This window comes from Protopterus annectens, chromosome 3.part1, assembly GCF_019279795.1.
Source record: "Protopterus annectens isolate FY-2018-M chromosome 3.part1, PAN1.0, whole genome shotgun sequence".
Lineage (NCBI taxonomy): Eukaryota > Metazoa > Chordata > Ceratodontiformes > Protopteridae > Protopterus > Protopterus annectens.
This window is the reverse complement of record NC_056732.1, coordinates 546,449,936-546,466,565: the sequence shown is the minus strand read 5'-3', so window position 1 is coordinate 546,466,565 and position 16,630 is coordinate 546,449,936. Positions and strand designations below refer to the sequence as shown.

Sequence of the window (16,630 nt, the reverse complement as noted above, 5' to 3'; positions counted from 1 at the left end):
TCAGAAACCATGTTGTGTGTTAGATAGGAGGTTGCTAGTAAGGAGGTAGTTTAGAACTTGAGAGTGAATGCATATCTCAAGTATTTTTGCTAGAGGAGGCAGAATTGCTATGGGCCAGTAGTTGGTGAATTCTGTGGAGGGCCCACCTTTATGGAGGGGGATAATTTGGGATATTTTCCATTGTGAAGGGACATAGCTTTCAGATAAAAATTGGTTAATCATGAATGCAACTGGGTAGGCTAGGGCTTCAGCTGCACTTTTAAGATACTCAACTGGGAGTTTCTCTGCACCTCATCAAAAAACTACATCAAAAGTAAAACCAGAAGCAGGTGCCCAGGCAAGGTAGCCACTCTCTGCCATCCCATCCTTGGTATCCTCATACCCCAACTATTCATCAGCTCAAGGACTTAATGTGGACTTAATGTGGACACCAGCCATGGGTGAATCTGTCAAGTGATGAAACATGCCTTTCGTGCAATACAAATGATGATAATTGTGTGTGCTGTGGGGCATCTCCAGATTAGACTGATGGATACGGAAAGGCCAAGGCAGTAGCTGTGCCACTGATTGATTTGAAAACTTGTGTGATGCCATGGAACAGGCTTTTGAATTATTTTAAATATACTCTGTTAAGCCAAATGATATCTCAGGAAGGGGAACAGTGCTCAGGCAGTTCTTATCAAGGATGGAAACAATTACCTTGGCTGATGATATTTTCAGGATGAGAATGCAGAAGAAACATTATGAACTCCTGGATATAGTGGACATTTCTACTTTCACCATGCAGTTTCTGAAGAAAGTAAAGAATTTGGGCCCATTTATGTACATGAATTGCTACAGTTATTAACCAATTTGTGTCATTATAAGAGGCAATGTGAGTGGATAAGTTCAGGAAGAAAATGCTGAAGGCTCTGGATATTGAAGGATTGTCCTTGTTAACATGTTTGTTGAATGCTGTGAGCATGAATGGGCAGCATCTCTGGGACAGCAATGTCACAACTGCAGTTAGATTATCTGGAGCCCTTTGTGGTTCTAAAATCTGGAAGTCTCCTCAACTCAACAAGTTAGTTGAGGAGCAAGAGGAAAAAATGCTATAAATGTACCAAGCTGATTATGTCAGTTACAATGCCACACATGAAGCACTTCAATGTGAATACAATATTGGTGTTAATTTCTGCTGATTACATCCCATCACCTTATGCTTTGGACAGCTGCCTTCTTTGACCTAACCTAGCTACCCAGGTGTACCTAGTCATAATTTAACTTTTCAGTCTCTCTGGAAAGGCCTATGTTAGGAAACATAATCTGGTAGATATTCCTGTGATTATGGACCATTGCCAGTGTTTTCTTGCTCATGGAAAACTGGATGAACTCTTTATCCTTGTAAGCATATTGAAGGAATTATGGAAGTCTGCTAGTGTGGTCTACATGGGTTTTGTGGCCCTACAGTTGACATATAAATGGTTATCATGGAATGTCTTGTGCGAGATGGAAAACCAGTATTAGGCCCCGTGGTCTCTTTTACATGTCATTTGGGGTCTCTATTTTTGAAGTGACAGATGTGCATATGCTATCTTTATTATGCTTTATGTGAGGGGGCTATCCCATTATGTTTCTGATTTTTATGGGCAAGATATCATTTCAAAGCCAAAATGTGATTTTCAGTGTTCATAGAAGAAATTCACTGCAGTGAGAGAAGCAGCTGGGATGAAAAGTCAGCATCACCAAATCAGAAGTTATGACTATCTTCCAAAACAGAGAGGAATACTCTCTTATCATATAGAATTTCAAGTATCTTGGGATCTTCTCAGGAGGTTTACCAAAGAATAGCTGCAGTAAGTGGGAGATGAATCATGGGACAATGCACTCAATTTACCAATCAGTGTTCCCATTGTTTTCTGTGGTCACATTGTTACAATAGACAAGTTTGGGGAGCTTGGGGATGAACTGGGGACCAATGCTGCAATTATGGAATTATTTACTTCCCTCTTCAGGTTGCTATCTTAGTAACCATTTACAAGACAAGTGGATTAGAAAATGTGTTGATGGATGAATGATTGGGTTGAGGGATGGATGGATAGTTTAATGACATTTCTGTCTAGTTATACATCTTCAAGCAGAGCAAGCCACCAGCAGAAAATGAATTGGACAAACAGTACTCCAGGATTGATGGAATAATTGTCGTCTTATTGTTTATAAAGTAGAGCAGTTTTAGTGCTTAAAAGTTATACTATGGAGTATTCCATCCCATTTATTGTTTTTGAAGGCTGTTTTATAGACAAGTGTAATGGAGCTGAACCTTAGTCCTGTACTCCTCATGCAATTTCATTAATTTTCTTGAAATGGATACCTTACAGCATGTTCTCTGGAAGGGGTTCTCACTGTAAGTTCAAGGGCATAATTCTGATAATCAGAGTAGCAGGTATACAAATTTGTGGTTTTCATCTGGAAGGGTGTCAATAAATTGATGACATTTATTTCACAGTAATGCAACTAGTTTAAATAAAAATAATAGCATTGTGCTTCACTGTTAAAGCACTTTAAGAAAATAAGGTTTCACTCAGTGTGCAAAGCTCCCATGAACATTGATAGAACTGGTATCATTATCCTGACATGATCACCTGTTTTAAGGTTATTTATGGCAGGCTGTGAAGTCTGCCAGCTAACTTATTAGACATACAGATCCACACAAGTAGACATATGACTGGACAGATAGGCAGACACACTCAGACATATGCACATATACACACTCACACACTCTCACACATACACACACACACACACACACACACACACGCACGTGCATGCCCACATGCTTACTCACAGACACTCACATGCTCTCACACACACACACACAAATGCACATGTTCACTCTCACAAACACTAACACACACACACAGACACACAGACAGACACACACACACACACACACACACACACGCACACATACATGAACATGCTCATTCACACACACACACACACACACACACACACACACACACACACACACACACACACACACACACACACACAGTCTTTCTCTCTGTCATACTTTGAGTTAAATGATAAAGCACCCGAGGCGAACACACTGATGGTTTTATTCCTTTTTTAGACAAATGGAAGGAAGTGATATATTCTATACTATCTCCCTTTGATTGTGAATATGCTGAGTCCAGCGATAACAACTTACTTGCTCTTCAGTGATCACCATTGTTGCTCAGATCTCACATATAGTATATTATAACACTTATTTTGGTTTTGTAAAAGGTACCACACCCTACTGTAGTCTAGAGTTTTCAGTCAATGGTCCTAACAGAGCATTTCTACTCTTTTATTTTTGAAATTGTGTATGAACAAATGGCGATGTTATCATCAAGACTCAAAGCAAAAGACATGTTTGTAACAATGACATTCAGGATGTTCAGTTATTGTCATGTAACAGGGCTATCTACATATAGCAGCATGACCGGTAACATACCACCACTGACAGTACACATCTATTGCCATAACAGCTGTCAAAAGTAGCATGTCCTCTGTTTTTAGCTGCTATTGCTACTGGCCTGTGCTCCTTTAACGTAAGCGAAATGTCAGGTCACCATTCAGAATCCCTTTACAAATCATGTCCCCCTGCTCCATAGCCATCAATTCACTACTAATATCTCTGATGAAGATTTGCCACTGCAGCTGTCTCCATGTATAAGTAAAGTACGCCACCTGTTAATGTTAGCAATTGGGCCATTCCTATGTGTTGTGTTTGGTAAACACATTATAGGATTGCAGAAGACAGCAAGATAAGATGGACCAGGTATGAGTACATTTCTGTCTGATTATCATGGTGTTATTCAAGACCATAGCCCTCCAGATCACTGATATTGGAGGGGGATGTAACATCCTACATCTTATCTGATAAGTAATAGACTCTGGCTTCAGGCCTATGCAACTGATGAAGGGTTATAGACAGTATGCACAAACTGCTGTCTGTTTGTGGAGTCTGTTTACTGTCACTGATCACACTTTCTTATGAAGACATGCTATTAGTTCAGGCACCGGTTCCAGTAAGTGCAGCACATAACATTGGCAAACTGATGACTTATTTAATATGTTGATATAATTAGTGTTTATGTTGTCATGATATTCAACAACTGTTTATCACTTGTAATGTACCCTGCCTGAAATTTGGGGTTGTCTCCAAGTACATGTGGCAGCCTGCCTTGCATTTATATGCCTACTCATGGTGTATGGGTATCAGCTGGCAGGGGCAAGCAATCATGATGAATCAGATATACTGCAAGTAATTGGCACCCGCATCTGAAAGGGGCCATTAATCTTTGCTATGACCATATAGTGTGTGATCCTTGTATGCGGCACATAGATTATCACACCCTGTAGTGACTGATTTGAACCTAGCACAGGTACAAACCAAGGACAGTGGTGCATCTATAACAAAGACTTACAATGCAGCAGAATTCCCATATATGAAAATGCGCACAATGTGTATGAATATGGTGTCCCTTTCCTTGCAAACTGTGTTTTGATGCCACAAGTGCAGCTTTCCGAGTAATGAAGAAATGGAATGTTGTATTTACTTACCAGTGTTGTGAGCCTCCAGCTGAGAAGAGGAGTTGACAGCCACTTTGCATAGCGAGCAGTAGAGTAGTCTTTTTGCCTTTTCCTCTTCTGTTTCTGTTGGAGTACATGTTGTACTGTTGACAATGGATATACAGGATTTTTTTATATTCTTGGTTGAAGATTCAGAAATCAGGACACTGTTTTTCACTGCAAGAACTGTTGAGACCGTAGCTGCTGTTGAGATTGCAGATGTCATTGTAGCATTTTCTGCAACAGAAAAAATCTAACCATGATTATTGTGGAAACTGCTGTCTGCTGCATTACTGTTTCACTTATAGCTCAATTTTGTTTATCATTCTAAATTAATTCCTTCTTTTAAGATTTTGTTTTCAGGTTGCACCTGTAATTGATAAGAAAATACTAAAATGATTGCATGGATTGCAATTCATTTTTGAGGAATCAGAATTCTCAGATAGTTTTACTATATATCCAAATCCAATACATAAGGTTGAATTATAAACTTAACCATTTTATTTCTATTCCATCATTGGAAAGCAATATAATTTACTAAAACATTTTATTTAAGTTATTCTACACATTTCTTTGAGACTCCTCGTTTTCTTGCTGGATTCTCCACTCGTTCATGAAGATATCTGGAGTCTAAACTTGCTATTGACAGCTTTTGAACAAGGTCAGAGTAGACCAGAAGTTACAATATTTATGAGAAAAGCAATAATTATCACAGTCTGCAGTACTGTTACATGAAGAGAAAAAAATATGCCTCTCATCTAACCATTTCTTCTTTGCAACTTATACAGCCTGAGTGATTCCTCAAATAAAGTTGTGAATGATTATTTTACAGACACCAAATACAGAGATGAACTTACACTACAGAATCCGCTCTATGTGCAATGGTATCAGTTTGATTTTAAAATAATGTAATAAAGGACTTTCAGCAATGCAATAGATTTAAGTGTGAAGTGAGGACCTCCTAGATGAACATTTTTGCATTTCATAACAAATAGATTTAGTAGCATTATTCCTTATCCCTCTCTCATTGCAGGCAACAGATATAACTAAGCTATGTGAAATGGACACATCCATTTAAACAATGAGTACTTTCTTTAAAATAACTAAAGTTACTTCCATCATCTAAATTCACAGAACAAAATGAGATATTTACAATAGCCTCCTTAGCACTTTCAGCAAAGATGCAACCCATCAATGCCATATTACTAAAATTACTTTCAGACTTCAAAATGTAGTTACTAGTTCAGCACAGAAGAGCTAAGTAACTGCTGCCATTAGATGTCCTGATAAATAAAGAGAAATAATATAAAAAGAAGGATAATTATGGAAGAATAATTCATTTTATTTTATTTACCTTTTTTGATTGAGTTAATACTATTAGGGAAGTTGATCATTTTCAGTGGTAACGCAAGGTGATAGTTATATTAATTACAGAAAATTTGGCCAAAATTGACAATAAGATTTTTAGAATTAAAAACTAATTTCCTCACAAAAATACGTCAGTTATTTTCTACAAAATTAGCAAATATAGAAGGTAGATGTAGGTAGTCCAAACTATAAGTATTTGGTATATCAGATGACAGTAAAGGAAGAATATGCTACAGTTCCTTAGATAACTATTTATTTATCTGTCCTTTTGTTGACTGGGTTAGTCTCACTAGACTAGTAGCCTCTTTTCATGGGAGACCTGAGGTAATATTTACACTACTATGGGAAATTTGGCCAGGGTATAAAGGAACTTCTCTACACTTTTTGATAGGTACTGTGGGATCTTTTAAATACATACGAGCTACCACCAACTCAAACAGATAGTGCCTTAGTTTGATATCTCTTCTGAAGGATGGCACACTTTTTATGATGAACTGCAATGTTAGCAGTTAATCCACCTGGTGTGTGAGTATAACCCACAGCCTTCTGCATCAAAGGCAAATATGCGACCAGTGGTGCCACTACCACTGGTATGTGAAAAATGTACACTGTCTCACTGACCAGAGAATAAATGATCTCCAACAAGGTGTTAATGTAGAGGTAAAACCTGGTGAAAAGGAATCTCATAGATGACTGTAATCCTCAGTGATTTATCAGAAAATAAAGGCAGCGCATAATGGATGTACTACAATTACATTCACTACAACAACTATGAATCATTAGGTTAAAAAACAGTTTTACAGCAAATAGGTAAAAATGTATATACTAACAAAGTTACTTAGGAAACTAGAAGAACCATTCAAATAAAGCCTTTTAATGATAGAAGATTCAAGGACTAAAATGCGTCAAATTCAACTGAACATATTGAGTGGTGTAGCCAGCCCTTCTGGTGCCTTTGGCCATTCCTTGATTATTCAAATACCCAACATTACAAAGAGTAACAAAAAGGTTACCTTCTCTCCTTTAACCTGCAGTAAGCTACTTGCTACAAATGTAACAAGTGGTTTGCTACAGCTAATAGGGAGTGTTGAGTGCTATAGCTCTGGCAGAAAATGCATTGCTCAGTGCTAAAGTACTTTCATAAATGCATTATCACCATTCAGAAACTGAAGGTCAGTAACTAAAATCCTGCACCAAGATATCTTGCTCCCAGGGTGGATTCCTTCTTCTCCCTGCTGTAAGGAAAGCCCAGTGGATATGTTTTTCTCAATGAACCTTTGTATGTATAAAATGTTGTTTTATGTATAAACCTATCCTATCTATTTGAAAGGACATTCAACAGCACAATCAGCTAATAAGAGTCTCTGACATGAGAGAGAGAGAGTGTGTGTGTGTGTGTGTGTGTGTGTGTGTGTGTGTGTGTGTGTGTGTGTGTGTGTGTCTAAGATTCTGATCAACATTCTTTATGTTTAGTGGGTTGTTTTAGTTTGATAGTAGTAGCAGTAGTAGTATCAGTTAGATGAATATGTAGTAGACACAAACATATAAATGATCATTTCTCTTTTAAGGGCTTGTGTTAGACTTTAGAATGTGTGTAATCTGTGAGACTGAATGCCAAATTGTACTATTAATTCAGATAACTGGACATGGAGTTTCAGAGTGATTCATCATGTAGACATTATTAATTTGGGTATTAAGATGCCTGTGGTGTGATAGTCTCATTCCAGCTGGTGCTAAAGCTGTTTATAAAAAACAGTAATGTGACTAAAAGTACTACAAAACATAGTACTGAAATGGGCTAAAACTAAATGGAAGAAATGCAACATATTTTTTAAAACACACCTTTATTGAATTATCACTTGTAACATATGCAATTTTACATTTATACAAAAAGCAATCAAACTGTATTAACAAATTAATATTAATAAATATTATACTTCACATAAATTGATATACTGTATATCATATAACCTAAGCAACATTACATAGGTTCAGAGGTTCATAGGTTCATACTAGGCTATCTGCCCTAGGGCATTTATAAGCCTAGCCAGAATGTGTTTGGCTTTCGCCACCCATTTTAAATTTATTTTGCTATGCCCTTTTTCGAGGTTAGTATACTGTGCCTCTGTCTAACAGTGACACAGAAGTGATACCCGGGGTAAACCTATGATCTCCCATCCACTCATCAAGATTCCTCTTGAAGAGAGTCAATGATGGACTCTGCCTAACCTGGACTGGGATTTTATTCCAGAGTGAAGGGAGCCTTTGGGTTATGAATCTGTTCCTCCAGCATGTCCGGTTTATTTCAGTGCTGAGGTTCAAGTCTCTCGAGCGCGTAGCTTGATGGGATTTGGATTTTCTGAGGTGCAGCATGTCCATTAATTCCAGGTTGGACATGGCTTTATACATCAGGTACAGATCGCCTCTGAACAGGCGGTATGCCACTGAGTAGAGCTGGAGTTTCTTTAACCGGGCAGCATATGGCATCTGTTTGAGCCCTTTGATCCTCTTGGTGAGGTACTTTTGGGATCTTTCCAGTTGCTGCAGGTGTCTGGTAAGGTACATCCCAAAAGGGGCATTGTACTCAATTATGGGCCTGATGAGGGTTGAGTACAGAGGCATGATGACGTCCCCTGATCTAGATGTGAATCCCTTCATGATTAGGTGGGCTATATAAAATGTTTTTCTAACCACTTTGGCCATGTGGTTGTCAAATGAGAGACTGCTATCAACTTGGGTCCCCAGGTCCCTAATTACTTCTTCTGTACTTAATGGATTACCACCTATGTGGTAATTTGTGGTCACTTTGTTTTTGCCAAAGGGGATGACTATACACTTTTTGGCATTTAGCTTGAGGCCATGGCCCTGGCACCATAGGTTCATAGGTTCATAGGTTGGTACTAGGCTATCAGCCCTAGGGCCTATACAAGCCTAGCCATAACAATTCCATGGCTATTTCTTCCCACATTATTTACTTTCCTGGACCCCTGTCTAGCAGGGCGACTGACGTGATCCCTGGGGTGAATTTCCTTTCTCCCATCCAATTGTCAAGGTTCCTCTTGAAGAGGTCCAAAGAGGCACTCTGCTTGACATGTATGGGCAATCTATTCCAGAGTCTGGGGAGTCTCTGGGTCAGGAACCTATCCCTCCAGCATGTTTTGTTTATTGTGATGACAAGGTTTAGATCCCTGGAGTGTGTAGCTCTGAGGGATTGGGATTTCTTTAAGTGTAGCATGTCCAGCAGCTCTGGGTTTGACATGGCCTTGTATGTTAAGCAGAGATCGCCTCTGAGTAGACGATATGCGACAGAGTATAGCTGGAGTTTTTTAAGGCGGTCAGCGTAGGGCATCTGTTTTAGGCCTGTGATTCTTTTAGTGAGGTATTTCTGAGGTCTTTCCAGTTGTTGCAGATGTCTTGAGAGGTACATACCAAATGGGGCGTTGTATTCTATAATGGGTCTAATGAGGGATGAGTACAGTGGGACAATGACCTGCTTTTTTCTGGATGAAAAGCCCTTTGTGATGAGGTGTGCCACATAGAAGGATTTCCTAACTGTTGTGGCGATGTGGTTATCGAAGGTGAGACCACTGTCCACCTGTGTCCCTAAGTCTCTTATCACACTTTCTGTGTTTAGTGTACTGCCACCTATATGGTAATTCATGGATACATGTTTTTTCCCAAAGGGGATAACAATACATTTCTTGGCATTGAGCTTGAGCCCATGGCTCTGGCACCAAGCATCTGTTTCTGTAAGGCCCTTTTGTAGAGTATCCACATCATTTGGGGATTCAATAATGGCTCCCAGTTTGCAGTCATCTGCAAACTTTGTTAGCCAGAGTCCCTTAGTGTTGACCTGTACTTCAGAGAAGTAGATGCCAAACAAGAGCGGCCCCAGGACTGAACCCTGAGGTACTCCACTTGTCACTTGTCTGGAGCTGGATTTGGAGTCGGCTACTTTTACAGTGTGGGTTCTATCAGTAAGCCATTTAGCAACCCATTGGGTGACATAGGGATTAATGCCCAACTTAGTAAGTTTATCTATGATTCCAGAGTGGGGATGGTATCAAAGGCCTTGGCAAGGTCTAGATAGGCTGTGTGGACCACCTTACCCTTGTCCATGGCTCTGGAGACTGATTCAAAGAAGTCAATCAGGTTCAGGAGACAAGATCGGCCCTTCACAAACCCAAACTGGGTGGGGTCCAGTGTTTGAAGGTTGCCAATGTCTTTGTTTATAAGTTCCATGATAATACGCTCCATGGCCTTGCAGATAAGCTTGTCAGACTGATGGGACGGTAGTTTCCGGGATCCAAGGTGGATCCCCTTGTGGATTGGGATAACTGTAGCTCTGCGCCACTCAGTGGGCACGAAACCTGAGGTGAGGCTATGATTAAACATGACACTTAGGTGAGGTGCCAGTTCATATTGTAGTTCATGTAGTACACAGCCCGGGATGTCATCTGGTCCCATGGATGCTGTATTCTTGGCTTTAGAGAGTGCGTTTTGTACCTGTGTGACCATTATTACTGGAATTTGGCAATCATCCGGTATTGAGATGTGCCATTTAGGGGGTGAGAGGGGTGAAGTTGGCACTGAATCGATCTGCCAGGATATTGGCAATATCCTTTGGATCAGTATATTTAATGCCATTCTGTTTTAGCTCAGAGCAGATCTGAGCATTGCCATTTAGATTCTTGACATAGTTATAGAATGCTTTGTGGTTGTCTTTGGAATCTTTGGCAATTTTATTTTCGTAACTAGCTTTGGAGGATTTTATGAGGCATCTCAGTTTCTTACTGAGGCTAGTAAGGAGTTTTTGCATCCTGGGATTTTCCTCTTTTCTGCAAAAGTTTCTTCCTTTTATTGTAAAGTTTGTTTATGGCAGGGGACCACCAGATTGGCTTCCTTTTTTGGATGAGAGCATTTTGGTTCTATTTGGGATGGCACGATTCATGCATGAGTGGATGTGCTCGTACAGTGCCTTAGTGTAGGATTCAGCAGTTGAACTTTCAGTTCCGTCTGCATGGGTGTTATGAAGTTTGTCACTTCTGACTTGAGTAGCATGAAGTTGGCTTTGGAGAAGTTTTTATCGTGGTTTCTTTACTGGTGGCTGAGCGTGGGATGTGGATATTAAGGGTGATTAGCTTATGGTCAGACCTGACTAACGAGGGGGTGACCATAGGTATGGAGCATTGATTTCCCATGTTGGTAATGACCAGGGCTAGGATATTGGAGCCCCTGGTGGGACTATGGATTAGTTGATCCAGGGCATTGGAATTTATGAATTCCAAGAACCGTTGCGCAAAGGTGTTGGGACAGGAGTAGTTTTGCCAGTTAATGGCAGGGTAGTTAAAATCACCCAGTATTAGGGTGTTTGGTTCTATCTTAATATTTTCCAGTATGTTTAGAAAGGTGTAGTGAGAATCTTGGGGTATGGTGGGGGATCTGTAGCAAGCTACAATTTGGATTGCAGTCTTACCTAGTGTTAGTTGCACTTGGAGAATTTCAGACACATTGTGTTGGCCAACTAGCCTGGTGGTGTGAATATCCTTGGTGAATATTGACACTCCTCCACCTTTAGTGTTTCGGTCCTGGTTTGGTGGCCGAAAAGTGTGGTAAGAGTTGTAGCCTGGTATTGCAGGGGTGCTCTGTGGAGCCTTGAACCAGGTCTCAGTTACTGCACAGATATCGATGTTCTCCATTTTTAGGAGTGCCTCGAGAGAGTGCATTTTGAGGTTTAGACTTCTAGCATTGAGTAGCATTACCTTCAGATTTTGCATGCTTGTACCTGTTATGGTGGTGGCTTTGTCCTTTGAAGTTTGCCTAAAAAAGGCACTATAGGGGTGGCAAGAGCCTTAGCCAGTAACCTGAATCCCAGAGGTGACAGGTGCAGACCATCTCTGGCAAAGCATCGTGGTCTGTCAATCATGTCATCCCAGGCAGACAGATACTGGATCCCCTTTGAATGACACCATAAGCTTAGCCAATTGTTGAAGTCAATCATTTTATCCTTATATTGTAGTATCATTCTGGGCGAAGGCAGGATGCTACTCAGGGCTAGGGTCATACCTGCCTGGGCCACATGATCTGAGAGCTCTTCCAGTTGTCTGTTTCTATGAGGCCCTTTTGGAGGATGCTTGTGTCGGCTCGAGAGTCGATTATGGCGCCCAGTTTGCAGTCATCTGCGAACCTGGTCAGCCACAGTCCTTCCGTGTTGGCCTGTACCTCCGAGAAATACATACCGAACAAGAGAGGTCCCAGGACAGAGCCTTGTGGGACACCACTTGTAACTGGTTTGGAGTCTGACATGGCTCCAGCAATTCTAACCATGTGGGTTCTGTCCTTGAGCCAATTTGCAATCCATCTAGTGACATAGGGGTTTATATTTAAGCTGGTGAGCTTATCTATAATGCCCGAGTGGGGTATTGTATCGAAGGCTTTTGCGAGGTCCAGGTAGGCTGTGTGGACCACCTTCCCCTCGTCAATGGCCTTGGTGGCTGTTTCAAAGAAATCAACCAGGTTTAAGAGGCAGGATCTGCCCTTAACAAAGCCGAACTGGGTAGGATCCAGTGCTTGTAGGTCCCCAGTATCTTTATTTATGAGGTCCATGATGAATCCTTTCCATAGCTTTGCAGACCAAGCTAGTCAGGCTTATGGGGCGATAGTTTCCAGGATCCGTTGAGGCACCACCTTTATGGAGAGGGACCACTGTTGCTGTATGCCACTCTTTGGGCACATATCCTGTAGTAAGGCTGAGATTGAACAGTAGTTTTATGTTTGGGTTTAGCTCTTCTTGGAGTTCATGTAGGACGCAGCCCGGGACACCGTCTGGTCCCATTGATGCTGTGTTTTTTGCTTTGGAGAGGGCAGCTCTTACCTGAGCATCTGAGATGTCAGGGGGGCAGAACTCTGCTGGGATAGATATTTGCCCTTTGGTGGGGAGGGGAGAGAAGTTTGCGCTGAACCTGTCAGCTAGGATGTTGGCAATGTCTGTGGGTTCGGTGTATTTTTTGTCATTTTGGACTAATTCTGAGCATATCTGGGAATTACCACCAAGGTTCCTAACATAACTAAAGAAAGCCTTGTGATTATCCTTAGTGTCCTGTGCAATTTTTCGGTCCAAGCTGGCCTTAGACAATTTTATGTGTGCCCGTAGTTTTTGCTAATACTGATCAGTGATGCCTTCCCTTTTTGGGATTTTGCTCTATCATTTAGTAGCTTCCTCCTTCTATTGTATAGTTTGTTTATGGATGGGGTCCACCAGACAGGACATCTGCCTTTGGAGGATTGGGTCTTGGTTTTATTTGGGATCGCATGATCCATGCATTCCTGAAGGTGTTCATAGAATGCATTTATAAAGGATTCTGTGGTCTGGGCCATATTTTCCACAGGCCTGGGGGCTTTGAAGGATTCCACCTCAGTTTTGAGGAGTGTGAAATTTGCTTTAGAGAAGTTTTTCACTGTGATTTTCTGGGCAGGGGGTGGGGTCGGGATGTGAATATCCAGTGAGATTAGTTTATGGTCTGATCTTACCAGTGAGGGATACACTTCTGGTCTGGAGCATAGAGTCCCCATGTTGGTGATAATCAGGCCCAGTATGTTTTCCCCTCTTGTGGGAGTGGTAACAAGTTGTTCCATAGCATTTGAGTTTATAAATTCAAGGAACCTTTGGGCTAGGGTGTTGGAGCTAGAGTAATGCTCCCAGTCTATGTTTGGGTAGTTGAAGTCACCCAATATAATGGTGTTTGGAGAGACCTTCATATTTTCCAGTGTTCTCAGGAAGGCCGAGTGGGGTTCCTGGGTTTGGGAGGGTGGTCTGTAGCAGGCTATAAACTGGAAGGCAGTTTTACCCACTGTTAGTTGCACATGGATAAATTATTGAAATCCTGCCCCCTTTTTTAAACAAGAAACATCTTTATTAAGCCATCACTTATGACATAAGCCATCATGCATTTATATAAATGAAAACAAACCACACTGATAAAATCCTAGTTGAAAGCATTTTTCATCACAAACCGAAAACATGCAGTATCATTGCTTTTGGCCAATGCGCCATCAATCAAGCGGTGGCTAGCATTTTAGAATGCTGGACCAAGAAATGCAGTTCATTTTTATTATATTTTTAGAGGTCTAAAAGACTATTACAGATATTTATGAATTTGTTAAACACAGTGTTGGAAACATACATATACATAACTAGATAGATATATACACAGATTAAACAAGAAGTGGCTTCAGTTAGAGACATATTTAAAAGGTGTCATGTTATTGTTTAAGTATGCTGATAGTAAATTTGAGTGCATAGTAACATATAGTGGAGGGAAGAAGAAAAACTATTTTCTACAGTTCAAGATGATCAATAAAACCTATAATACCACTGAGTGTCAATATTTTATGTATAGCATTTTCAGCAATTACAAACTTGGCTAATGGTTTATCTACTGTATTTTATAAGGGATTACAGCATGTTCTAGCAGTACAGAATATGTGAACAGAGCACAGATTTGCAGAAGTGAAATCTAGTCTTTGTTTACCATTATCTATATATATATATATATATATATATATATATATATATATATATATATATATATATTATTATTATTATCTATTCCCTAAAGTACATAGTTTTCACTGTGTTTAATAGTGTAGGCAGGGGGAACAAAATCAAGCATTCCCAATTCCATGGTACTAAGAGACACATGAGATTTCTGTGATGCAGTAAGACCCCATGCCTGAGTGAGAATCACTCAGGTTGTAGGAATATGATTACCAGGCAGTTGGACTTTTTGACAAAGGTGAAATAAGACTGACAAATATATGCATAAGGAGATAGAGTCAAATGCGTTGCATTTGATTTTTAGTAAATGTCTCAATCAGCCTGATATGAACTCTTACTCAATCTGGTTACCAAACCTTCCCTTCCCCTTATTTCTATTCTGTTTGACTAATAGAAATAAAAACTGTGCAAAATAAAAATTCAATTTGGAAGTGCAAAGAAGTTGATAGTGAGATTCCAATATATTTCATTAGATGTAGAACCAAGATTGTCAATAATGAATATGATTTCTTTAAAATAACAGAATGATTTAATCAGAACCTTAAATGTGTAACATTTTTGCAGGTCTGTAAAATAAGAAGCCCATATTTATTGAAGAAAATTGTTAAAACTAAAGAATTTCTAGAAGTGCTGGTGCTTCAGCATTAATGTCTTACATTGTCTTGACACTGTTAAATATATTTAAACCTATAATTTATAATTTGTATTTATTTGCAGATTTTTGTAGGTGAGCTGGTCGGCCTACCTTTTTCAGCCAAATTGAAAAATAGATTGAGATTGACATTCAGATATCAAGCATTTACACTCTTTACAAATTTACAATATGCAAATACTTAAAAGCTGTAATGTTCAATATAATGGGTCCACTTCTAATAATCGAAAGAACGTTTACCTGAAACTGAATTTACCGAGCCAACAACACTGAAGTGTTAATTTACCGAGCAATCAGACTTCTGAAATTTTTAACAAGAAAAGTATGTACTTTGCCAACATGGGGAAATTTGCCTTTTCCCCACTGCAGTGCAATGCCAGAGTTGGTATATTAATTAAGGGGAGGGGTGGCGCAACCCCCCACATTGGGGGTGTGGGGTGTATACCCCCCCAACTGGGTGGGTTTGATGTACTGCAGTGTGTTTTTTCATTCAATGTTGGCCAAGTGCATAGTTTCCCTGTTAAAAAAGTTGGTAGTATGATCATTCAGTAAATTAACAGTTTGGTGTTGTTGTCTCAGTAAACTCAATTTCAGGTAAGTGGTCTTTCAATTATTAGAAGTTGATTCATATATATATATATATATATATATATATATATATATATATATATATATATATATATATATATATATATATATATATATATATATTTATATAGTTTGTCAGGAGAAATTAAAAAAATGTAGTATGAGTACTTGACCCATCATTATTACTAGTAATGCTAATAATATGTTTTGTTGTGAGGTATTTATTAATACTCTTATCTAGTATCACAGAAGAAGGATCATGTTGCCTGCTATTATAGATGCTCTTTCAGATTGGCTTTCAATGTATCCCTTGTGATTTAGGACCGTATATCAGTAGGGATGTGGTTCCTTGTGGCTAGTCCAAGATTTGCATATGCTCTTTCACCTATGATGGTTCCAAGGTACTGTCTTGAAATGGTAGTACCTTCTTCATTGGAGTTTCTGATGAAGACTGTTTTTATACATGTGTGCTCAAAATAAAGGTCAACCTGACTGGAAGTAGTAGCCATTTGAAGCTGTTTATGACATCACGGTGATAAATACTGATCTTAGCTAGTAAGAAAAAATGACATGTTGTTCTTGACTATTTGAAATTTGTGAGTGCTAGTAGCTGAGCATAGTGAAAGGAAAGGGATGCCATACTCCATTTTGGGTTGGAGGATGTTTCTTGCTATGGCTTTACTGGCAATTGGAGACAAAAATATGATAGCAGCGTTTTCTTTAAGATTTTGGTAATGATCGGTTCTGTATGGGAGATAAACGATACTGTGAGGGGTAGAACAATTGCCAGGTGTTTTTGTGAGGTAACATTTGGTATATTATTGTTACTACTGTGCCTTACTATAAGAGGTGGCTGCTTTTAGTGT

The 16,630-nt window shown here is 39.6% G+C and overlaps 1 protein-coding gene across 4 annotated transcripts in view; it reads right to left on the bottom strand.

Moving 5' to 3' along the window:
- ZNF385D (zinc finger protein 385D) overlaps nt 1-16,630 on the bottom strand; it is a 1,382,400-nt gene that overhangs the window by 89,731 nt on the left and 1,276,039 nt on the right. For all 4 annotated transcript variants that reach the window (XM_044066958.1, XM_044066959.1, XM_044066960.1 and 1 more), the window contains one exon: nt 4,591-4,836. In XM_044066958.1, coding sequence (XP_043922893.1) covers nt 4,591-4,836 — 246 coding nt within the window. The remainder of the gene's footprint in view (nt 1-4,590; nt 4,837-16,630) is intronic.